Below are 25,298 nucleotides of genomic sequence, written 5' to 3' on the forward strand. Positions count from 1 at the left end.
TCTGTACTAAAAACGTAATAATTAGCTGGGCATGGTGGCGCAGGCCTGTAATCCCAGCTACTCGGGAAGCTGAGGCAGGAGAATTGCTTGAACCCAGGAGGCGGAGGTTGCAGTTAGCCGAGATTGCGCCACTGCACTCCAGCCTGGGTGACACAGCAAGACTCCGTCTCAAAAGAAAAAAAAAAGAAAAGAAAAGAAAAAATAAAATCTGAATTCAATTTTGTGAAGGCCAACTTTGACACACATCAGCTACTATCTCAGGCAAATTACTTAGCTTTCCAGAGCCTATTTTTTCTTTAGCAGTGAAAGCCTAATAAAAATAGCAAAACATGAACACTACCTGTATCACAGGACAGTGGCAAAATGAGAGGATATATGCAACATTTAGTAGTTTCATTATCCTTTCTTTTCTTGAACCACAATGACTCATAGAAAGAAATGGTAGTGCAATGCTAAAACCCCAAATCCTATTCTATCCCTCAAGACTGAATGGGGGAAAAGATAATTAGTTCAGAAAGAAATAACTGTCACACATCAAGTTTAAAAGAAAATTTTTTTAATTTCTGGGTTTCTTTTTTTGGGGGGGTGCTATGCTGAAAGGTTCAGGCCATCTTGGAATAATCTTAGGGTTAGACTGGAAATCAGGAAAACAAGGTTCTACTCCCCATTTTGCAACTTTCTTCTTTTATTTTCTTTTTTAAGACAGAGTCTTGCTCTGTCACCCAGGCTGGAGTGCAGTGGCATAATCTTGGCTCATTGAAACCTCCGCCTCCAAAGTTCAAGTGATTCTCCTGCCTCAGCCTCCCAAGTAGCTGGGATTATAGACATGTGCCACTATGCCCAGATAATTTTTGTATCTTCAGTAGAGACAGGGTTTCACCATGTTGTTCAGGCTAGTCTCGAACTCCTGAACTCAAGTGATCCGCCCGCTTTAGCCTCCCAAAGTGCTGGGAATGACAGGCATGAGCCATCATGCCCAGCCTGCAATTTTCTTCTTAAGAAACCACAAATTATCATCTGGGCTTCCACTTTTTTTATTTTGTTTTTTGAGAGTCCGGAAAATGACTTTTTACAAAAGTGTATCATTTAGAGATTAGATGTTTGTAAATGTTTTTAGTTCCCTGCAGCCTCTTGACTCTCTTCTCCGTTCCTCATTTCCACATACATTTCTGCTTTCAAGTCCTGCATCTAATTTTCCTTCTATCTAACCCGTCTGCTTTATTCCTGCAGAATACTCTAACCACGTAATACTTTTAAAAAATACTCTTTTTAAAATCGTTGTTAGGTTTTCTCCTTCAGCTGCTACCTGAATCTTCTCCTACCAGAATCCACCCAACCGGGGAGTGGTGGTGGTCAATAACGCTCCTCATTCGCAGGTCAAAAGACCAACTGACAGGCCAGGCAAGGTGGCTCATGCCTGTAATCCCAGCACTTTGGGAGGCTGAGGTGGGCAGATCACTTAAGGTCAGGAGTTCAAGAACAGCCTGGCCAACATGGTGAAACCCTATCTCTGCTAAAAACACAAAAATTAGCCGGGCATGGTGGCAGACGCCTGTAATCCCAGCTACTCGGCTGAGGCAGGAGAATCGCTTGATCCCAGGAGGCGGAGGTTGCAGTGAGCCAAAATCGCACCACTTCACTCCAGGCTGGGCGACAGGGCGAGACTCCAACTCAAAAAAAAAAAAAAAAAAAAAAAGACCAAATGACAAAATGACAGAGTCTTCAAATTCAAAAGCATAAATACCCAAGCATGTACACGGAAGTCCTCATCAGTGAGTACAAGCTCTTGTAGCAACACTGTATGCCCAAATGCATACATCTCACATATTTTAAGACATACGAATACAAATCTTCACAAAAATTTTCAAAAACATAAAGTATGCTGCCCTCTTACCCCACCTACCTCAGAAGAAATTACAGTTTCTAGTATCTGGTAGAAGCATTAGAAAGTTTTTTTTTTTGTTTTCGTTTTTTTGTTTTTTTTTTTTTTGAGACAGCGTCTCGCTCTGTCACCCAGGCTGGAGCGCAGTGGCACAATCTTGGCTCACTGCAAGCTCCGCCTCCTGGGTTCACACCATTCTCCTGCCTCAGCCTCCCAAGTAGCTGGGTCTACAGGCACCCGCCACCACGGTCACCTAATTTTTTGTATTTTTGGTAGAGACGGGGTTTCACCATTTTAGCCAGGATGGTCTCGATCTCCTGACCTCGTGATCCGCCCACCTCGGCCTCCCAAAGTGCTGGGATTACAGGCATTAGAAAGTTTTGTGCCTGTTTTTATTTGCTTTTACACAGTAGCACAGTGTACTTAATAATATTTTTCACTTAACATATCCAGAAGACTGTTATATTTAAGATACAAGTAAATCTACTTTATTCTTTCTAAAGACTGAAATAGTATTTCCTTATATATATTATATTATAATATAGTTTGATCAGTCCTTTATTTAAAACATTTAGATTGTTTCCTCCAGTCATCTGCTACCACAAACAACACTGCAGTAAGCATCCTTGTGTGTACGCATATATGAAGGATAAATTCCTAGAACTGTTGATTTAAAGAGCAGTTACATTTTTAAATTTTATATAGTGCCTATTTTTTCCCCAAATAAATTGTACCCTTTTACAATCCCATTAACAACGTATGGGAGCAGCCACAACGTACGAAAGTCTTAAAGGACAGGTATTAGATTGCTAATTTCTCTTGTACAGCTTCCAACACAGCATCATAACTATGGAGAATGTTGTGCTTTGTTTTTTTGTTTGTTTGAGACAGGGTCTTGCTCTATTGCCCAGGCAGGAATGCAGGGGCATGATCAATGGCTCAAGTGATCCTCCCACCTCAGCCTCCTGAGTAGCTGTGACTACGCCACCACACCCAGCTAATTTTTTGTATTTTTATTAGAGATGAGGTCTCACTTTGTTGTCCAAGCTGGTCTCGAACTGCTAGGCTCAAGCAATCCCCTCATCTTGGCCTCCCAAAGTGCTGGGAATACAGGCGTGAGCCACCATGCTCAGCCACTATGGAATGCTTTCTGACTAGAATGTGAATGATGTATTACATATTAGAGGTATCACATTAATAATTCATTGCATTACTCTACTGCTTTCCAAATAAACATCCACGATATTCACATTTGTTTTCCCATTCTTACTCATATTTGAAGGCAAATCAATTTTTAGAGCAGGACAGCGTGATTTGTCTAGTAAACAACTCAGTCCTAGAGATAGCTCTGAATACATATCTCTTAGTCTTCCAATTTGATTCATCTTTTGCAAATTTCAGTATCATTTATTTTCTCTTTGAGACTCTAAAACAGTGGCTCCCAACCTTTTTGGCACTAGGGACCAGTTTCACGGAAGACAACTTTTCCACAGGGGTTGGCGGGGTGCAGAGCTCAGGTGGAAATGCTTGCTTGCTGGCTGCTCACCTCCTGCTGTGAGGCCCAGTTCCTAACAGTTTTTGTTTTTGTTGTATTATCCCTATTTTTTTTCTGTACCAGATACCTATATATTGACACTGAAGAATATGTAAATTTATTCAAAATTAAAAGCAAATTATTTGTGACACAAATGATTGTAAAATAAATGATTTGTGTTACAAATCATGTATTTCTGCCAACAGCTCCATCTCTTCAAGGTTAAGTGAGTTATTAGTCTAACCACAGCTAGCTAAATGACAGAACCAGGGTCTCAAAGAAGTTACTGTTACTGAGTCTCAGCTTCCTCGTCTACAAAATGGAGATAATAATACCTACCTTACCACTGAAACTTATGTTAAGAACTTCACTACTATTAGTTCTCTCTGCTCCGCCTCTAGGTACTAACCTTTCATTCACATCAGTAGCTCCTTCCATAGGTCTAAGTCCAACACTACAGATCAGGTATTCGATAAATACTTGTTAACTGAAAGTTCCAGTCAACTTCAGGCTGAGAACTCCTACATCAGGATAATAATGATGATTAATATTAACTAACATTTACCGCAAGCTTTGTACTCGCAACTATTTTACATGCAATATATCTCATTTAATCCTCATAACTCTGATATATAAGCTATTATTTTTCTTTATTTTATGGATGACAAATCTAAGGATTTAAAGTACTTACATACTCTGCTCAAGATTATAAAAGTGGTAAATTAAGGAGCCAAAATTTAAATCCAGGATTTAAATCTCTAAAGACCATTCTTTTTTTTTTTTTTTTTTTGATACAGAGACTTGCTCTGTCACCCAGGCTAGAGGGCTGTGACCGATCTTGGCTCATCCGCCTCCTGGGTTCAAGCGATTCTCCTGCCTCAGCCTCCTGAGTAGCTGGGACTACAGGCACCCACCACCACGCCCAGCTAATTTTTGTATTTTTAGTAGAGACGGGGTTTCACCATGTTGGCCAGGCTGGTCTCGAACTCCTGACCTCAGGAGATCTGCCCATCTCAGCCTCCCAAAGTGCTGGGATTACAGGCATGAGCCACAGCACTCGGCCTAAAGCCCATACTTTTACCCACTACCCAACATTACTCAATGCTTTACCTTTAGCTTCTACCCAATTATTTCTAATAATTTTCTCCCTTTTTCACCACATTTTAATCAAGTCATTCATGAACAACACAAGGCTAATTTATACCAAGAGAGTTATTAATAGGCACCTTTTTTTTCTTATTTTTAAAACATTCTTTTTTCCTTACCCTTGTCTCCACCCCTTTTTAATTTTATTTATGTATTTTTTTGAAGACAGGGTTCACTCTGTCCCCTAGGCTGGAGTGCAGTGACACAAACACAGCTCACTGCAGCCTCAACTTCCTGAGCTCAAACGATCTTTCTACCTTAGCCTTCCACCTCGGCCTCCCAAGTAGTTGGGACCACAGGTTCACGCCACCATGTCCAGCTAATTATTTTGTTGTATTTTTTTGCAGAGAGGAAGTCTCACTTTGTTGCCCTGGCTAGTCTCAAACTCCTGGGCTCAAGTGATCCCCCCATCTCCACCTCCCAAAGTGCTGGGAATAGATACATCTTAATCTTCAAACCACCTAATTCCCCTCCTATACCATCTCTAATTTATATGAATACTTAGCACATACTCTGCCAGTAAGAAAAATTAAAATTCCACCCTACACCAATTTCCCCCAAATGTTGCCATTTGGCTTTCATCCACGCTTTCAGAAAGGCAGACATGCATCTGCAAAAAATGTTAGAAGCTGTCAAAATAGAATGTGTTCTAGAAATAATAAGACTAAAAGCTAAAGGCTAAAAGCTATGAGTATTGAAAAGATAACCTTGTTTCAAGACAGACAGCAGTCTGAACAGACATATCTACTTACATTTCTGCCTATAATCCCTTTTAAATCACTATTATTAGTGGCAGGTGGTATTGCTACTATTGTTACCGTTAAGAGAGTAAGAAATCCTTAACTCGGCTGGAAAAAAAGAAAGAACACTATCTGCTATCCGCAGTTCAGAAATCGAGGAATTCTTATAAGATTAAAAAGTTAATGAGACATAGTGACTGAGAAGTCTGAGAAAACCTAGCATAGATATGCCCAGTAGAGGTCTCTATGAAGGTAAGAGTGATTCTGCTGTGCTCCAAACTCAGAATCTAGACTACGGGAGAGGACCCTGAGGGGATCTCCAGAAGATTATAGGCGAACTTGACCCAGGATCTTTGCACAAGTGAATCCCAATACCCTTCTGAGTGGCCTTTTTCTGAGAAGTAGGCAAGCACAGCCTAAGCTGAAGCTCAGAGCATGGTGGAGGGAGGGATTTTAACCACCACCCCAGCAGGCAGGGGAACTTGGCAGTCAAAAGAGAACTTACTGGCATACCTCTATACATTAGGCAGCAGTTCCTACTCCTTCCTGTCACCAGAGGTATGCTCCCATAATCAGTATATTCACCAAGAAGCAAACCAATATCCTCAAACACTCAAGTTGAGCAGACAATCCCAAATCACTAAATATTCCAGGAAAACCAACACCATGAAAGAACTACTCAACAATATATCTAATGCTAACAAAAACCAAGAAGAACATACTAAATATAATATCTTTAGAAATAACAGAGACACTATTATATTCAAAAAACAGGCAATTATGAAAAGAAACAATTAGGGAAGGATGGAGAAGCTGAAGTTCTCCTTAAGCAAGTGGTGTCAAGTCGAGAGATATTAACCACAGGGAGGGGAACTGAAAAATTAAAGAATTCTGGTAAGATTAAAAAGTTGACTTTTTAATATAATTGACTGTGGAGATGGTTACTAAAAAACTGTATTAAACAGTGCACTCTAAACGGGCGATTTGTAAGGTATGTGACTACGTCTCAATTAAGCATTTTTTAAGGCACAAAGAAAAATATAATTGTCATTATAAAAGTGAACAGTGGACCATACAAATAGAGTCAACTGATACTGACAAAAGAGGAAAGGCAATTCAATGGGGAAAGGATGATCTTTTCAACAAGTGGTAGTTCTCTACTACTTGGGACACTGGGACATCCAGAGGCAAAAACATAAATCTAGACACAGTTCTTGCACCTTTCACAAAACTTAACATGAATTAGATGATAGACCTAAAACTACAACACAATACTATAAAACTTCTAGAAGAAAACATAGAAGAAAATCTATGTGACCTTGAATTTGGTGATGAGTTTCTAGATATAAAAAAGCATCTTATGAAAGAAAATACTGATAAATTAGACTTTATTAAAGTTTAAAATTCTCTGTGGCTGGGTACAGTGGTGCACGGCAGTAATCCCAGCACTTTGGGAGGCCAAGGTAGGCAGATCACTTCATCTCAGAAGTTCAAGACCAGCCTGGGCAATATGTTGAAACCCTATCTCTACAAAAAATTATCTGGGTGTGGTGGCACACACCTGCTGCCCCAGCTACTCAGGAGGCTGAGGCAGGAGCCTAGGGGTGTTGAGGCTGCAGTGAGCCAAGATTGTGCCACTGCACTCCAGCCTGGGCAACAGAGTGAGACCCTGCTTCAAAATAAATAAATAAATAAAATTCTGCTCTATGAAAGACACTGTAAAGAAGGTCAAATATCAAGCCACCGACTAGCAGCAAATCTTTGCAGATCACATACACAGTTAAGGACTTATATCCCAAATATACAAACAGCTGTTAAAATTCAACAATAAGAGCCTGAGCAACATAGTAAGACTCCATCTCTGGCGGAGGGGGGAAAAACCTAGCCAACTAGCCAGGGATGTGATGTCTGTAGTCCTAGCTACTCAGGAGGCTGAGGTGGGAGAATCACCTGAGCCCAGGAGTTCAAGGCTGTAGTAGGCTGTGATCATGCAACTGCACTCCAACCTGAGTGACAGAGTGAGACCCTGATTCTAAAAAGAAAAACAAAAATCAACAATAAGAAGACCCAGTGTCTTGATCCTGCCTTTTCAGAGTCTACGACTCACTTGTCAGGGACTCCTGCAAAACTGGTGATATCATCCCCAATTTTTTAGTTTTAAGCTTAGGGAAATTGTGTAATTTGTCTGATATTTCACGGCCAGTTTCAGATCCTGTCTTTCTAACTTACTGGCTAAGAACTTCCCTAAGTTTAAAATGAAAAAACTGAGAACGACATCACCAATTTTGAAGGACTGTTATGATAGATGAGTAAATACATTTGAAGCACCCTAGTTTTGAGGCAGCAGTCACAGAGCAAACGCTCAATATAATGTGAAAGAAAAATATAATCTTGGAACCCCAAACTCACTAGGCTTAAGAGAAAGTTGGCTGGCTAATCAGAGCCTCACAAGAATGTAACCACTTGCCTCACTGCCTACCCTCCCTCCTTTTTTTTCCTTCCCCTTCTGTTTCCTCTTTCCCCTTTAAATACTGAAGTTCCCAAAACCCTCTTTGGAAAAAGCACAGGTCACAGATCCTACTGTGACTTGTGTTTCTTTTTCCCAGGCACATCCTCAACCTTGGCAAAATAAACCACTAATTGATTGAGATTTGCCTCAGTCAGTTTTTGGTTTACAATAGGAACTAGCATTTTTCAAATGTTCAATAACAAATGACTATATATATGCATATTTACATGCACTTATATGCGTATAAATAAAATACCCTTTCTGACTTTATCCCCTTGCCATACTAACCCATGAAGGGTCAGCTTAAAATATGACCTCCTCCTGCTTATTTGTTTGTATTTCTTTTTCCCTCTCCCTCTCTTTCACTAGATTGTGGGTTACGAGGGATATGAGTCTTCTCTTAGATACCTTTGCATTCCCAATACCTAACACAGAAGCTGAAACATAACAGAATGCGTAATAAATGTTTATTATCTCAAATAATGATGTTGAAGAAAAATCTTATTCTTATTGCGAGGAGCCATTGTTACCAATATTAAAGAAAAGGATCAATCTGTCATATTTGATTCACTATGACAAATCTAAAGGATTCCAACTGTGCAAGAGAAGTAACATTGAGGAATATTTCCTAGTCCTAACACCAAAATTTCATTTTCAATATTAGGCTCCTTTATAGTCCTGCCCTACTTAAACTTTGGCCAAAAAAAAAAAAAAAAGAACAAACAAAAACCAGCTTAGCCAAAGCATTTGCCTGCAAAAGACATTCAATGCAATCAGTGACACAGAAGTTGTGTAGTCTTAATGCTTTGAAATTAAACTCTTATAATACAGAAGCCAGCCCGATAGGAAAAAAAAAAAAGCACCACAAAAAGTTAAAATCAGGTAGCGCCTACTTCTCCTTACCTCATACAATTTTAACTGCACTTTCTTTATTCACCAAATAATGTTTAGTCATCCCTAGATAATCAGTGCAGGGGTAATTTTCCTCAGGAAGCTTCCCTGATATCCTAAGACGGGTTAAGGATGCCTTCTCTGTGTTCAGACAGGATACTATCATTGTTTATTTTACACAGCACCATGAGTTTCTCAAAAATAAGAAATGTTTCTAAGGCATCACTGCATCTCCAGAACCTATCACAAGGCCTAGGTCAGAATAGAGCTTCAGTATTTGTTGAGCTAACTGACAAAGAATTCCAAGACAAAAATTTGAAACTACAGCAAATACTTTAGACATTTGTCAAAATTTATATCTTCAGCTTATACAAATAGGCCTAATCATGATAGGTTCAAGTAGCATAGTACAGAGTATGCATGCAGAATAATATGCATCTTGTATTTTAACTAACATTTCAGTAGCACAACTGAACAAACAAAATCCAAGCACAAAATTACAGTACGAGGCTATAGAATTTACCATGACAGTTTAAAATTCAGGGCCTTGGAAAGGGCCCTAACAAAAATCACGAAAGCAATCCAACTACAATTGGTTAAAGACTTCTGTTCTGACTTCTAACTTCTGTTTCTGACTCCCTCTCCATCATACTTCCTCCTTTGGTAATCTGATATTCTGGGCACTGAACTAAGGGGAAGCTGAGTTGGGTATTTACATATATTTAGGTTTCATAGGATATATGTAGTGTGCAATCACATCCATGTATGACTAGATAATTGCTAGTCTGGGTACAAGAATGACATCCAGGAATATTCCTACCACCCAATGCACTGCCTTATCTGGTATCATTAACACTAAGGCAGAGGACCAGGGACATCTAGATAGGAGCTCCATATGGTATTGGCACAGAAGTATGTAAAAACACTGCAATTCATATAAAACCAAGGGTGAGACAGTTTGGATATTTGTCCCCACCCAAATCTCATGTTGAATTGTAATCCCCAATGCTGGTAGGTGTTTGGATCATGGGGGTGGGTCCCTCATGGCTTGGTGATGTCTATGTGATAGTGAATGAGTTCTCGAGATCTGGTCATTTAAAAGTCTGTGGCATCTCATCCCCTACTCTCCCCCTTTCTCTCTCTCCTCTCTACTTCCTCTCTCTCATACTGTCTTGCTCCTACTTTTGCCATGTGACATACCTGCTCTCCCTTTTGCCTTCTGCCATGATTGTAAGCTTCCTGAGGCCTCCCCAGAAGCTGATGCCACGATGCTTCCTGTACAGCCTGCAGAACCTGAGCCAATTAAACCTCTTTTCTTATAAATTACCCAGTCTCAGGTATTTCCTTATAGCAATGCAAGAACAGCCTAACAGAAGGAGCTGCCCCAAATTTGACAACAATCTTAAAATATTACAGACACTACCAATAAAACGAGTTGTCAATCTCAAACTTTTCTAAACTATCAATAATAAACACAATTTGATCAGTCATGGTAGAGAAAAAAGTACACTGTTGACATATGAAGAAGTGGTCAAAAAGTATACAGTCAAAAAAATCTAAATAAAAAAGTATTAGAGGCCGGGTGCAGCGGCTCATGCCTAAACCCAGCACTTTGGGAGGCCAAGGCGCGAGGATCACCTGAGGTCAGGAGTTTGAGACCAGCCTGGCCAGCATGGTGAAACCCAGTCTTCACTAAAAATACAAAAATTAGCCGGGCATGGTGGCATGTGCCTATAATCCTAGCTACTCAGGAGGCTAGGGCAGGAGAATCACTTGAACCTGAAAGGTGGAGGTTGAAATGAGCCAAGATTGCAACTAGGTGACAGAGCAAGACTCCGTCTCAAAAAAAAAAAGTATTACAGATATCTAGCAGTTGCCATAAAAATGTTATTTTTCTATAGTTTGTGATGTTAACCTTGTGTTATTAAAATTGTGATCTGTTTTTTCATTCTAAATATTCATTTTGACATCAAATTTTGTATTTATATATTTTTTCATTTTCTCAAAAAGTGAAATGTTTTGTTTTTTTTATTTTGATTGAAAAAGATTTTCTCCAAAAATCTAGATCTCTACCCACTTGAAGGCTTATTAATGCTACTTACAGAAGGAAAATCAGAAGTTATAGCTTGATATAACTGATTCTCTCAATTACCAATATATAAACCCATTTAGGTACACATATAGTCTTCTACTACTATATTTACCAAGCTATGAGAAGTGTGCGTTAACTCCTGTCTCTTCTATTACCATGTACAATTTAGAAGCAGGTCCCATATGTCTTATTCACTTGGGTATTTTTTCAGAAGCTACTTTCTAATGCAGTAAATGATCAATGATTGTTGATTTTTTTAAAAAAGTTACTATACCTTGAACTACTGTCTTTAGAAAAGTTTATCAAAGCTCTTTCACTATTTTATGTCAGATGATTATTCATCATTGTGGGGTAAATGGAAAACATGATTAACTATAAGAAATGATGTGAGCTAATCTTGCTAAAGATCCAGGTGTTGAGATACTGGATGTCATCCCAGTTCTTTGCTCACCTCAAAGATCATCACAGTTATAACAGCTGTGCTGTTCAATGGGCAAAACTAGCACCAAGTGCAAAAAGCAGAACTAGTAAACTACTTGTTCCTCTTCCATAAAAGCTGAACCACCCCATTTAGCTAATGGAATCTCTAGAACTATGTGAAATGAGAATGTATGCTTATACAATATTATGTCAAAAAACCATCAGAAATGACCCTATGGTTTTATTTTTAAAAGGTAAAGTACTTTCTAGGGTGACGGAAATGTTTCAGGTTTTAAAAGCAGTGTGGTTTACAAAAAGCATACACTCTTTTAACTATACACTTAAGATCTGAGCACTTCATGTTTTGTAAATCATATCTCGATAAAATAAAAATAACTTAGCAATGAACTCCCCGAACCCACTGATATATATTTCTGAGCTACATTAAAGGGAAATACTGCCACAATGTTCTTAAACATTCATATAATAATTTTTTCTTTGCTTACTTCTTTGCCTCCAGTTCTTTATTTTTAGCCTTTCATAATCCGACAATATGAACCTTCTCTCTACAGACAAAAAACACAATATTTTGCATACAGGAATTCAGGGAGGGGCTAAAACCTGTTCATTAACCCAGATACAGAAATCCTGCCCTAGTCTGTATCTTTTCCCTGAGGCTATCATAAAAACATCAGTTTCTCTTTAAATGTCTATGAGCTTCACATTTAATTTCTAATCCTATGGACATATCTTTTAGATAAAACACACATACATTCAGGATAGGTACAAGTTTTATTTCAATTAAAAACTACAGTTTAGGTTTATTCTTTTTCTATTAAACAGTGACTAGCAGAAAGCTTTAATCATATTAAATAAAATAATTTATGTTAAAGTTCAAAACCATGGCATTTATGAGAAATTCAATGCATTAAATTCATTCTTAAAAAAATAAAGAAATCCATGCTAATGCCTATAAAAACTGATAAAGTGTACTAGGAAATAACTTTACTTATTAAATGGCAATTCCACTTTAATAGACCACTAGAATATTAAATATTAAATATTAAATATTTAATAGACCACTAGAATATTAAATGGCACCACTAGACCACAATATTTAATAGACTACTAGAATATTAAATGGCAATTCCACTTTAATATTATCACTAGAAGATATTGGTAATATGTACACAAAAGTTATAAACTATTTTCTCCTATAAATCTAACTTCAAATGCAGCTGATTTGAGTGTTTGCTTCTTAGGATTTTTGGTTTTTAATAAAATAAGAATCATTCCTGATTTGGAGGTCCATTTTAACCAATGTGTAATTAAGGTCAAAGACATTGAGGATTTAAATGAGAGTTGCCAAGGCATACTTCTGATGCATAATCTGAATAATCTGAAATATTAGCTAAGATTGATAATAATATTAAATTATAAAACTTACTAAAGCCTTTCACAACTATTAAAACATTCTAATCAAGAGGTTTAAGAAATTTAGAAACAAAATTCTTATACAGGGTACCATCAAATCATCTGTTCTTCTGACAGATATTGAAGTATCTCGGTCCAGTTTTACCATAATGATAAAATTAAAAATACCAAGCATGTGATCTCAGTAATTAGCTTTACTTTAAAAGATTAAATTAGCATTTGAATGTTCGAATGTTAGTTTTCTCTGAAAAGAAAGATACCAAAGTTTCTCTGAAAAGAAAGATACCAAAGAGAAATGTCACAAGGAAGGATGGAACAGAGGAAGGGAAAGAAGGAAGAAATTTCTTGACTGGGCACGGTAGCTCACACCTGTAATCCCAGCACTTTGGGAGGCCGAGACGGGCGGATCACAAGGTCAGGAGATCGAGACCATCCTGGCCAACACAGTGAAACCCCGTCTCTACCAAAAATACAAAAAATTAGGCGGGCGTGGTAACGGGCACCTGTAGTCCCAGCTACTTGGGAGGCTGAGGCAGGAGAATGGCGTGAACCCAGGAGGCGGAGCTTTCAGTGAGCCGAGATCACCACATTGCACTCCAGCCTGGGCAACAGAGCGAGACTCCGTCTCAAAAAAATAAATAAATAAAATAAAACAAATTTCTTAAGTTGCAGCAGATAAAAGTGACAAAGAAGTAAGCAGAAATTAGAGTATAGTACTGAGAACATATTTCATGTCTAAAGGGGCACCTGGAAATTCAAATCAACCTGTTAAGAAACAGCCACTACTACTGTGTGTGTATGGCATAGAAAAGAAAAAAAAAAAAAAGAAACAGCCAAAGTAGCCAAGAGAGATATGATAGCCAGATACAAATAAAGAGAAAATCAGACAATGTACATGTGGCAAGAGATGTCTACTTCTGCAGTCATAGTAAGACAAAATATTACAGTTAAATTTGGTTAATCAAATCCTAAATTCAAAGCTGAGATACATTAAAAGACCAATTAATATTTAATGCCGGGCCGGGCGTGGTGGCTCACGCCTGTAATCCCAGCACTTTGAGAGGCCGAGGCGGGCGGATCACCTGAGGTCAGGAGTTCCATACCAGCCTCAACATGGAGAAACCCTGTCTCTACTAAAAATACAAAATTAGCCGGGCGTGGTGGTGCATGCCTGTAATCCCAGCTACTTGGGAGGCTGAGGCAGGAGAATTGCTTGAACCTGGGAGGTGGAGGTTGCTGTGAGCCGAGATTGCGCCATTGCACTCCAGTCTGGGCAACCAGAGCGAAACTCTGTCTCAAAAAAAAAAAAAAAAAAAAAAAAAAATTAATGCCCTAATATTATTTTTATTATTAACCTGAAAACAAAAACGAAAGGAAAATTGTTCAACCATTCGGAATCAGATTTTAGAGACATTTAACTGATAACAATGTTGATACACGGACAGAGATTCATCTTTAATCCTCTAGGATACCTAATACGGGCAAGTCACCACCATGTTAAGCACTGTGGGAAGCTAGGAAAACACATAACAGATATTCCTTGCAGTTCAAATTTGGTGGTTTGTGTTGTTTTCTGACATGGGGTCTCGCTCTGCCCTCACCCAGGCTAGAGTGCAGTGGCGTGATCTTAGCTCACTGCAACCTCCACCTCCTAGTGGTATGGAAGGGAGGCAGAAAAGTGCTGGGTAGACAGAGGAAGGTGGGTCTCTGGAGAGGGCTGGGCCTGTGCCCATGGACCTAGGTGAGGACAGGCGCTCCTGCCTTTATGCCCAAATGCTGCATTTCTCAAGACCACCCTGGCCCACCATGGCCCCATCCTGTGCCTATAAAAACCCCCGAGACCCTAACAGGCAGAGACACAAGCGGCTGGACGTGGAGAGGAACACATCAGCGGAAGAAGACAAAAGCGGCTGGAGGTCAAGAGGACATCGAGTGGAGCACACCGGCAGGACAGCAAACCAACAGATGCCGGCACTGGGCAGGCCATAAACCAACGGAAAGATGCAGAGACGGGCCAGGGCAGTCGGAGGAGACACTGGGCCACACAGTGGCCAGACTCCAGGGGAAAATCATCTCCCCCTGGCTCCTCCATCTTCTGAGAGCTACTTCCGCTCAATAAAACCTTGCATTCTTTCTCCAAGTCCACCTGTGATCCAATTCTTCTGTACACCAAGGCAAGAACTCCGGGATACAAAAAACTCTCTGTCCTTGTTAGGCAAGAGGTCTCAATGAGCTGATGGGTAAACTAAAAGAGCACCAGGTAACACACGCCCACTGGGGCTTCAGCACTGCACACTCCCTGTAGAGGTTTGAGCAGCAGGACACCAAAGAAGCGAGCCACACCCCACACCGCACACCCTTCAAGGGAGACAAGGGAACCTTTCCCGTTTCACCACATTCAAGAGATCCTCCCGGCCTCAGCCTCTTGAGTAGCTGGGATTGCAGGTGTGCGCCACCATGCCTGGATAATTTTGTATTTTTAGTAGAGATGGGGTTTTGCCACGTTGGCCAGGCTGGTCTTGAACTCCTGACCTCAGGTGATCCGCCCACCTTGGCCTGTGATTACGGGTGTGAGATTACAGGTGTGAACTACTGCACCCAGACTAGGATTGGGTTTTCTTAGGGACATTAAATCAGTTATTCATCTACTTTATAATTTCCAAAATTTAGTTGTTTTCTCTTTCATTCTTTTTATTTCTATGAGATTATGATTTTAAAAACTTCACTTTATTGTGACTTTGAGTAGGAAGTGGAGGCTAGTGTATGTTTTCAGCCCAACATCTTCAATAGTTTTCTTGTAAGTACTAAACCATTTTATTGTTCTGTTAAGCATTTGCAATTGTGTTGTGTCTAAGTGAAAGGAAATTGTGTTATTGTGTTGAATCACTGCAGTGTATTAGTAGATATTCTTAAAATCTTTTTTTCAACAAATTTGATATTTCCTTTTTCCAACTTTGACTGTTCAGCAGCTCTCATTTTTGCAAGAAAACAGATGAATCCAAATTTGAACTGCAAGGGGCCAGGCTCAGTGGCTCATGCCTATTATCCCAGCACTTTGGGAGGTCGAGGTGCTGGCAGGTGCCTGTAATCCCAGCTACCTGGGAGGTTAAGGCAGGAGGATCGCTTGCACCCGGGAGGTAGAGGCTGTGGTGAGCCAAGACTATGCCATTGCACTCCAGCCTGGGCAACAAGAGCAAAACTCCATCTCCAAAAAAAAAAAAAAAACCCAATCCTAAAATTAAAACCAATCCAATTTACATCATAGATCCCACAAAAGATTTAGGAATTAGTGACACCTCTAGATGTAGAATACTCTGGAAGTGCAAGTAAAAATACAACAGGATTTTTACCACTCTGTTTAAAACGCAGTTATACCTCCAGAACCCCTAAACAATCTACACAGTGGGCTTCTGTACCACCCCAACCCTGAGGAAAAACTGAAAGCTAAAGGTTTATTCTATGGAGAGGGCAAAACAGAAGGTCTCTGGCTTAAGAGACACAGGTATAGTTGCAGGCAAGTTTACCATACTTAACACATGGAGATAAAGTGAATCTGAATAATCATGTCGAGACCCCTAGCCTATTCCCCTAACCAGAAACCTTGCAACCAGGGATAATAACCTCCAAACAAAGACTGAAAAGCTCTTTTTTTTTTTTTTGGGCGGCGGGGGGGGGGCGGCAAATCTGACCACACCATGTATAAGGACCTGAAAAGATAATCATACCAGGAGTTCTTCAAGGAAATAACCTAGCTATATCATCCTTCAGCAAAGCCCACAGTTGATAAACCCTCCACACTCATGCACACAGAAATCCAATTAGCTTTTTAATTGCCCTACTTATAAATAAAAGCAGAAAGCAAAAGAGTTACCAGACACTGGAAGGAAGCTTCTAACATGAGAGACGACACCAAAATCGAAAAAAGTAACTTGGAGGACAAACTAAATGTTCAAAAAAGCACAAAAACTATCAATAAAAATCTTTAGCGATAGGAAAAAAAGAATGCTTCATGAACCGAGAACAGAACACCACATTAAAAAAAGAAGAAATTAAATAGGACTCTAGAAATTTTTTAAAAAATGATTGCAGAAATTAAAAATACAAGGAATAGAAAATAAAACTGACGTAATCTCCTAAAACATAAAGCACAAAAACAAAGAGATGGGCCGGGCACGGTGGCTCACGCCTGTAATCTCAGCACCTTGGGAGGCCAAGCCAGGCAGACGGCCTGAGGTCAGGAGTTCAAGACCAGCCTGGCCAACATGGAAAGACCCCTTACTAAAAATTTCCCCTTACTAAAAATACAAAAAATTAGCCGGGTGTGGTGGCTCATGCCTGTAGTCCCAGCTACTTGGGAGACTGAGACATGAGAATCACTTGAACTTGGGAGGCAGAGATTGCAGTGAGCCGAGATCACACCACTGCATTCCGGCCTGGGTGACAAAGTGAGACTCCATCTCAAAGAAAAAAAAACAGATGGGAAACAAGAAAAAAAAAATTAAGGACCAGTCAAGAAGCCTAATATCCAAGATATAGAAAATTCAGAAAGATAAAGTGTTTTATCAATAAATCAGGATATTTTCCTAGAATTGAAAATGCTCTTTTAGACTAAAAGAGAACCCACAACAGTGCATGAAAATAGACCCACGCCAGAGGATGCCATTATGAATTTAGGAAAACTTACAAAGATAAGACCTTAAAATAATTCAGAAAAAAAAAAGAAGTCCCATATAAAAGATCAGAAATCAAAAAACCAATAAAAAAGTATTAGAGACTGGGCAAGGTGGCTCACGCCTGTAATCCCAGCACTTTGGGAAGTTGAGGCAGGAGGATCATCTGAAGACAGGAGTTTGAGATCTGCCTAGCCAATATGGCAAAACCCTGTCTCTACTAAAAATACAAAAATTAGAGGGGCGTGGTGGTGGGTGCCTGTAATCCCCAGCTACTCGGGAGGCTGAGGCAGGAGAATAGCTTGAACCTGGGAGGCAGAGGTTGCAGTGAGCTGAGATCTCACCACTGCCCTCCAGCCTGGGCAACAGAGCAAGACTCCATCTCAAAAAAATTAAAAAAAAAAAAGAAACCCATTTAGACTTCTGAATAGCAAATGGAACTTCAATCCCAGACAAATTAAAACAAAATTCTGTAGGAAAATTATTTCTACCCTAGAACTCTATACTCCTCTGACATAATGCCAATCAAGTATGAGGGTATGTTCAGATATATAAGGTCTTAAAATACTTACATTCCTCTTACTGCTTCTAGAGTTTTAGAAGATCTGCCTCACCAAAATACAAAAGTAAACCAAGACATGAGATCAAAGAAACAGGAAATCCAACCCAAGAACTATGTAAGGGGAATCCCATGGATGAAGGCTAAAAGAGATTCCAAATATGACAGCTATGGTGCAGGACTATATAATACCAACAATACAGACTGGAGCAGGTCAAAAAACTCCAACATAGGTTTGTTCAAAAAGATCGAATGAACCAGGCACGGTGCCTCATGCCTGTGATGCCAGTGCTTTCAGAGACCAAGGAAGGACAGCTTGAGGCCAGGAGTTCAAGACCAGCCTAGTGTTTTGCTGAAAGTTTTACTTTCAGTTTGGGTTTGAGGATTTGCAAGCAAAAGAAACCACAATATTACACTTAAATGCAGTTCAAAGAAAAGTTTAATGATTAGCATAGCAAAAGAGTATACTGGTGGCTCATGCCTGTAATTCCAGCAATCCCAGCACTTTGGGAGGCTGAGGTGGGCGGACTGCTTGAGCTCAGGAGTTCGAATACAGCCTGGCCAACATGGCAAAATTCTGTCTCTACTAAAAATACAAAAATTAGCCAGGCATGGTGGTACACACCTGTAGTCCCAGCTACTCCAGAGGCTTGAGGTGGGAGAATCGCCTAAGCTCAAGAGGCAGAAGGTGCAGTGAGCAGTGCAAGGAGGCAGAAATTGCAGTGAGCCACTGCACTCCAGCTTGGGTGACAGAGTAAGACCCTGTCTCAAAAGAAAAAAAAAAGAGTATAATGGTTAACTTAGCAAAGACTAAAGTGAGAGAAAAGGAAAATACACACACACACATTCACCAAGTTGAGGAAAATACCTACATTCAGATTAAGCAGTGCCAGGAAGTCCTAGAACAGCCATCTGGAGTTCCAACTGAAATGAGTTCCAGGCAATATGTGCTTACTCCACAGGCGAGACTTCAGAGAGCAATCAGAGGGTCCCAGCTTATGTTGTCAAGCCGCTAACTGAAATTATCAGCTACGTGCAAATATGCAGCTCTAAAGGTTTAATTCATAATGCTTAATTTTTTACTTTGTGTGTCTTCGGATGGTATGAAACCTAGAGAATTGCCCAGATTCCCTAGGTTTGAGAAGTTCCACGGTATACTCCCTTTCTTATCTGAAGTTTTTCAGGACTGGTGGGTGTTTAATCTCCATGTAGGCTGTAGCCCACATAGGGTCATTTGTTGGTCAGAGGCCTAGTATTGCTTCTGAAGGCTGAACAAGACTAATAAAATTTTAAACTCCTTATATCTGGGCAACATAGCAAGCCCTCATCTCTACAAAAAAATTTAAAACATTAGTCGGGCATACTGGCATGCACTGCACCTGTAGTCCCAGCTAGGCAGAAGGATCATTTGAGCCCAGAAGTGGGAGGCTACAGCTATGATCTGCCATATTCTAGCCTCGGCAACAGAGAGAGACCCTGTCTCTAAAAATATACATATAATAATAATAATTAATCTTAAAAATTAAAAATAATTTTTTTAATTATAAGAAAAGAATTTAAATATGTGTGAAGGTTAACTGGGGGAGTATTTGAGGATAAAAGACTAATGAATACATATGAAATTAAACAAAACAATTACGGAGACAGCATAAAGTTATGCAGAAGAGGAAAAATAAAATTATATTCCAGGCTGGGTGGGGTGGCTCACACCTGTAATCCCAACACTTTGGCATGCTGAGACAGGCAAATCACTTGAGGTTAGGAGTTCGAGACTAGCCTGGCCAACATGGTGAAACCCTGTCTCTATTAAAAATACAAAAAAATTAGCCAAGCATGGTGGCAGTCGCCTGTAATCCCAGCTACTCGGGAGGCTGAGGCAGAAGAATCACTTGAATCTGGAAGGCAGAGGTTGCAGTGAGCCAAGATCGCACCACTGCACTCCAGCCTGGAGCGACAGAGCAAGACTCGGTCTCAAAAGAAAAAAAAAATTATATTCCAGTACTTGGCTCAACTGTCCACAGTGTTTACATAATATATATTGAAAAGTTGGCAGAATGGGGCCGGGCACAGTGGCTCACGCCTGTAATTCCAGCACTTTGGGAGGCTGAGGCAGGTGAATCACTTGAGGCCAGGAGTTCGAGACCAACCTGGCCAACATGGTGAAACCCCATCTCTACTAAAAATACAAAAATTAGCCGGGCACATGTGGTACATGCCTGTAATCCCGGCTACTCGGTAGGCTGAGGCAGGAGAATCACTTGAACCCAGGATGCAGAGGTTGTAGTGAGCAGAGATCGTGCCACTGCACTCCAGCCTGGGCAACAGAGCAAGACTTCACCTCAAATAAATAAATAAATAAAATAAGTTGCAGAATGAGAAGTATGTATGTGGTATTTGCAAAACTTTTTTTCTTCTTTGTAGAGACAAGATCTTTGCCATGTTGACCAGGCTGGTCTTGAACTCCTGGCCTCAAGTGCTCCACCTGCCTCGGCCTCAGAAAGTGTTGGGATTACAGGCGTGAGCCACTGCACCCAGCCCTATGTGGTAAGAGAGGGGTGAAACCTTTTCCTCCACAATAAGGATTCAATAATTGGCCAGGCACAGTGGCTCACACCTGTAATCCCAGCACTTTGGGAGGCCAAGGTGGACGGATCATAAGGTCACGAGTTTGAGACCAGCCTGGCCAACATGGTGAAACCCCATCTCTACTAAAAATACAAAAATTAGCCAGGCGTGGTAGCGGGAGCCTGTAATCCCAGCTACTCGGGAAGCTGAGGCAGGAGAATCGTTTGAACCCGGGAGGCGGAGGTTGCAGTGAGCCGAGATCACGCCATTGCACTCCAGCCTGGTTGACAGAGCAAGACTCTGTCTCAAAAAAAAAAAAAAAAGAGTTATTTTTATTACAAGCCCTATAGAACTATTTGACTCCAAATTAAACTACGTACATGAAGAACACTGACAAAAATAAAGTTTTTTAAGTTTGAAAGCCTAATTAAAACTAGTTTGAATGCTTAATCAAAACATGGTAATAAAATGGATTATGTATAGAAATGTTAGTAAACTGCTCTGTTTTTAAAACCTAAATATACTATATAATTGATATGGTTTGGTTTTGTGTCCCTACCCAAATCTCATGTCTTAGTGTTGGAGGAGGGGCGTGGTGGGAGGTAATTGGATCATGGGGATGGACTTCCCGCTTGCTGTTCTTGTGACAGTGATTTTGTTCTCCTGAGATCTGGTGGTTTAAAAGTGCTTAACCCTTGCCCCTTTGTTCTCTCTCTCTCCTGTCACCATGTGAAGAAGTGCTTGCTTCCCTTTCCCCCTTCTGCCATGATTGTTAAGTTTCCTGAGGCCTCCCCAGCCATGCCTCCTGCACAGCCTGTGGAATTGGGAGTCAGTTGAACCTCTTTTCTTTATAAATTACCCAGTCTCAGGTATTTATTCACAGCAGTATGAGAACAGACTAATACAATAATATAGATATATGACCCAGCGTTCTTACAGTATACTATAGATAAGTCAAAACCATCTATACAAATGGAGACTTTTCATTCTAATGGCATCCTAATTAGCTAGTAGCTGGTAGCTGCTACTGCTATCATCCTTAGTGCTATTACCAAAATTGTTTCAAAAATATCCACATTAGAAACACTGCTACATTCAATCAATGTGATATACCAATGGCCCCTAAGGAAAACAAAAGCCAGAAACATGTACCACGTTGTAATTTACAAAACCAACAAGCAGCATGGGGCAGTGGAAAAACACAGACTGATGACTGGAGTCCTATGGCTCTGGAATCACACTGCAACTCCACAATTTAGTGAGAGAGTTGATTTACTTCCCAGCCTCTCTAGAACCTTATTTGCCTCATCTACAAAATGGAGAGACCAGCATGCTGCAAGAGTTTTCCCAAGGATTAGAAATCAGAAAATAAAATACTAGTGCAATGCCTGGCACAAAGATCAATAAAACCCATTTACTGTTATTATTTAACTCAGGCATTACCTACTTCATGTGGTTAAAAAAAAGAAAGAGAAAAAAATTCCTTGATTTTTGCTGTTGGATCACCTAGACTGGAAATGCTGATCTGTCTAGTACTAGTTACGTGATTCCAGGTAAGCTATTTAATTGCTTGACTGCAATCATTTTGATTGCAAATCATATAATCTACATGATGGATGATATGATTTCTCTTATAATCTGAAAATTAAATTATATATATAGAAATATAGAGCACCACTTGGCATACAATCGATATTCAATAATTAATACCAGCTAAATAGATCTGTACCATCTCTTTATCCTTGGTAGCTACTAGAGGCCTGCTCCACAGATACAGGCTTGAGTTATATCTACATATTGTACATTTTTAACAAGAAACTGCGAAAAGAGCAGAAAACCAGCCAGGTGCAGTGCCTCATGCCTACAATCCCACTAGTTTGGAAGGCCGAAGTGGGAGGATTGCTTGAGCCCAGGACTTCGAGACTAACCTGGGCCACACAGTGAGACCACGTCTGAACAACAACAACAAAACTTAGCCAGGCATGGTGCATGTGCCTGTACTCCCAGCTACTTAGGAGACTGAGATGGGAGGATTGCTTGAGCCCACGAGTTCGAGGCTCCAGTGAACTACCATCGCCTCACTGCACTCCAGCCTCAGAGTGACATCCTGTCTCTAAAAGGTGGGAAATTGTCTTAATGTCATAAAATTCAACTAAAATAAGACACTTGGAATTCTTGGTAATCAAAATTAGTCTCACCAGAATGTATTTATACAGTTGACGAAGTGTGACCTCAGAAAATCATAAAACCCAAAGCAAATATTTCATCTAAAAACAAAGAGGCTGGACTAGAAATTTTTCCAACCCTAAAAAATCACTAAAGGTAATCTATTTATTCAGAGGTCTGATCTCATTCTGACCAGTTCCACAAGCCAATCATAAATCTTCTCTAACATGTTTAGGAAGAAAGCCTGCATGTTGTCAAATAAAAACTGTTATTTTATGAATAAGAAAAAGAGACACAAAAGTACGATGATTTTGCCCAAATTATAAGTTTTGTAACTACCACTACCTAAAGTCTAAGTCCTACCTCTTTGAGCCTGATTTACAGGGGCATACACAGTTCTAGACATATTCTTTCAGAATGTAACTGCAAATCATAAGAAGACTTGAATTCTTCTATACAACTGAGCCAAAACATTTATTTCATTAAAGCTAATTTCATTCTCCCCTTTCTGTCTGGGAAGCTAACAGATCTTTCAGATCACCAATGCTTTAAGCATGAGCTTATGGTACCCAAGCACAGGACAACCATGATTTCTCTAAACAAAGTCTAACAAAAGCAGCTAGTGGTTATCAGTGTGATGTCAGGAAAGGCCCACTGTGAAAGTAATACACAGACGCAATCAAACCTGGGACACAAGGCAGAGAAACGGCTGTGTTAAAAAAAAAAAAAAAAAAAAAAAAAGGAAAGGTACAATTAAAAATGTTTAAAGAAGTCCCATTAGTGCTAATACAGTCAACTGCAAAAGTGACATTTCACATTATTTGAGACGTTGCAATGCTCCCCAATACCTAGAATGGGTTTCGACTCTGACCATTTAAACTAAGAGAGGATAACAGAAATAAGTGAAAACCATCAGAGGGAAAAAAAGAAAAAAATGCATAAAACTAAATGCAAAAATCCTCCCTCTTCCTCTTTTTGAAATAAGTGAAATGCAAGCACAGTTGTCAGACCTGACATTTAAAAAAAGAAAAAATTCATTAAGCTACCAGGGTTTCACACATACAATCATGCACAGTATTTACTGATTTTACCAATAAAAAAAGGTAAAGAGTGTTCTGAGTTGTCGTAACATATAAATTACTCTTAATAGTTCAACTTGTAAATACTCAAAAATAACAAGCATGCCATAAAAGCATATTCTTCACATGCACTAGCAATTGGACACTACTGTTTACTCATACTTTGGGAAAAGAGTTACTAAAAGAAAAAAACTCTTCATCCTGAAATAATCAGAAACTAAAAACCCTGGCATAGCTCTTTCTAACAGACTCCATGAGAAAAGCAATAAAAGAATTAAGAGAAGTAAGTGAAAAGTAACTTTAAATCTACCCCCAGAATTTAGTTATTTTTACAGCTCCACATATGCCATCTGCCTCCCAAACATGTTTATGTACACTAAATTATCAGTTTATTGTCCGTAGTAAAATATCAAAAAAACACTAAGAAACAAGATATACACTGAGTTAAATATCTCAGTTTGTGAAATCCACCCTTATAGACTATACTATATGCTAATTTCGAAAAAAGCATTATTTTTCTAGTAAATTGTTAAAACTTCATTTTAAATCTAAATTTAAAATTTTAAAACTTCATTCTGGCCAGGCACGGTGGCTCATGCCTGTAATTCCAACACTTTGGGAGGCTGAGACGGGTGAATTGCTCAAGCCCAGGACTTCAAGACCACCCTGGGCAACATAGGGAGACGCTGTCTCTACAAAAAATTTTAAAAATTAAGGATGGGCGCAGTGGCTGTATTAAGGGAGGCTGAGGCGGGCGGATCACGAGGTCAGGAGATCGAGACCACGGTGAAACCCCGTCTCTACTAAAAATACAAAAAATTAGCTGGGCGCAGTGGCAGGTGCCTGTAGTCCCAGCTACTCGGGAGGCTGAGGCAGGAGAATGGCGTAAACCCAGGAGGCGGAGCTTGCAGTGAGCCAAGATGGCGCCACTGCACTCCAGCCTGGGCGGCAGAGTGAGACTCCATTCAAAAAACAAAAAAAAATTAGCTTGGTGTGGTGACGTGTACCTATGGTCCCAGCTACTCAGGAGGCTGAGGTAAGAGGATCACCTGAGCCCAGGAGGTGGAGGCCACAATAAGCAGTTGTTGGGCCACTGTGCTACAGACTCAGCCACAGAGCAAGACCTTATCTCCAAAAATAAAATAATAAAATTAAATTGGCCAGATGCAGTGGCTCACACCTGTAATCCTTCGGGAGGCCAAGGTGGGCAGATTACTTGAGGTCAGGAGTTGGAGATCAGCCTGGCCAACATGGGAAAATCCCTTGTCTACTAAGAACACAAAAATTAGCCGGGCGTGGTGGCACACACTTGTAATCCCAGTTACTTGGGAGGCTAATGCAGGAGAAACACTTGAACCTGGGAGGTGGAGCTTGCAGTGGGCCAAGATCACGCCACTGCACTCCAGCCTGGGTGACAGCAAGACTGTCTCAAAAAAAAAAAAAAAAAGAAAGAAAGAAAAGAAAAAGAAGAAAAGAAATACAGGGGACAGAAATTATTTGGAAGTACCTTTACTATTATCTTGTTTATTTGGCATTAATTTTAAAAGTCCAAGAAGCTTTCATGACTCTTTTTCTTAATGATGCAATGATAGTGGGAATGCAGGGAAATGA

General features: G+C 40.0%; 1 protein-coding gene across 4 annotated transcripts in view; it reads right to left on the bottom strand.

Moving 5' to 3' along the window:
* Positions 1 to 25,298, bottom strand: part of MOB1B (MOB kinase activator 1B) — an 85,541-nt gene that overhangs the window by 33,490 nt on the left and 26,753 nt on the right. The window contains exon 2 of one of the 4 annotated variants that reach the window (XM_001159136.7): positions 3,826 to 3,937. The exons of the other annotated variants lie outside the window; for them this stretch is intronic. Within the exon in view, the coding sequence (XP_001159136.1) occupies positions 3,826 to 3,854 (29 nt within the window). The 5' untranslated portion in view covers positions 3,855 to 3,937. The remainder of the gene's footprint in view (positions 1 to 3,825; positions 3,938 to 25,298) is intronic. 4 annotated transcript variants of the gene reach the window in all.

Source organism: Pan troglodytes, chromosome 3 (assembly GCF_028858775.2).
Source record: "Pan troglodytes isolate AG18354 chromosome 3, NHGRI_mPanTro3-v2.0_pri, whole genome shotgun sequence".
NCBI lineage: Eukaryota > Metazoa > Chordata > Mammalia > Primates > Hominidae > Pan > Pan troglodytes.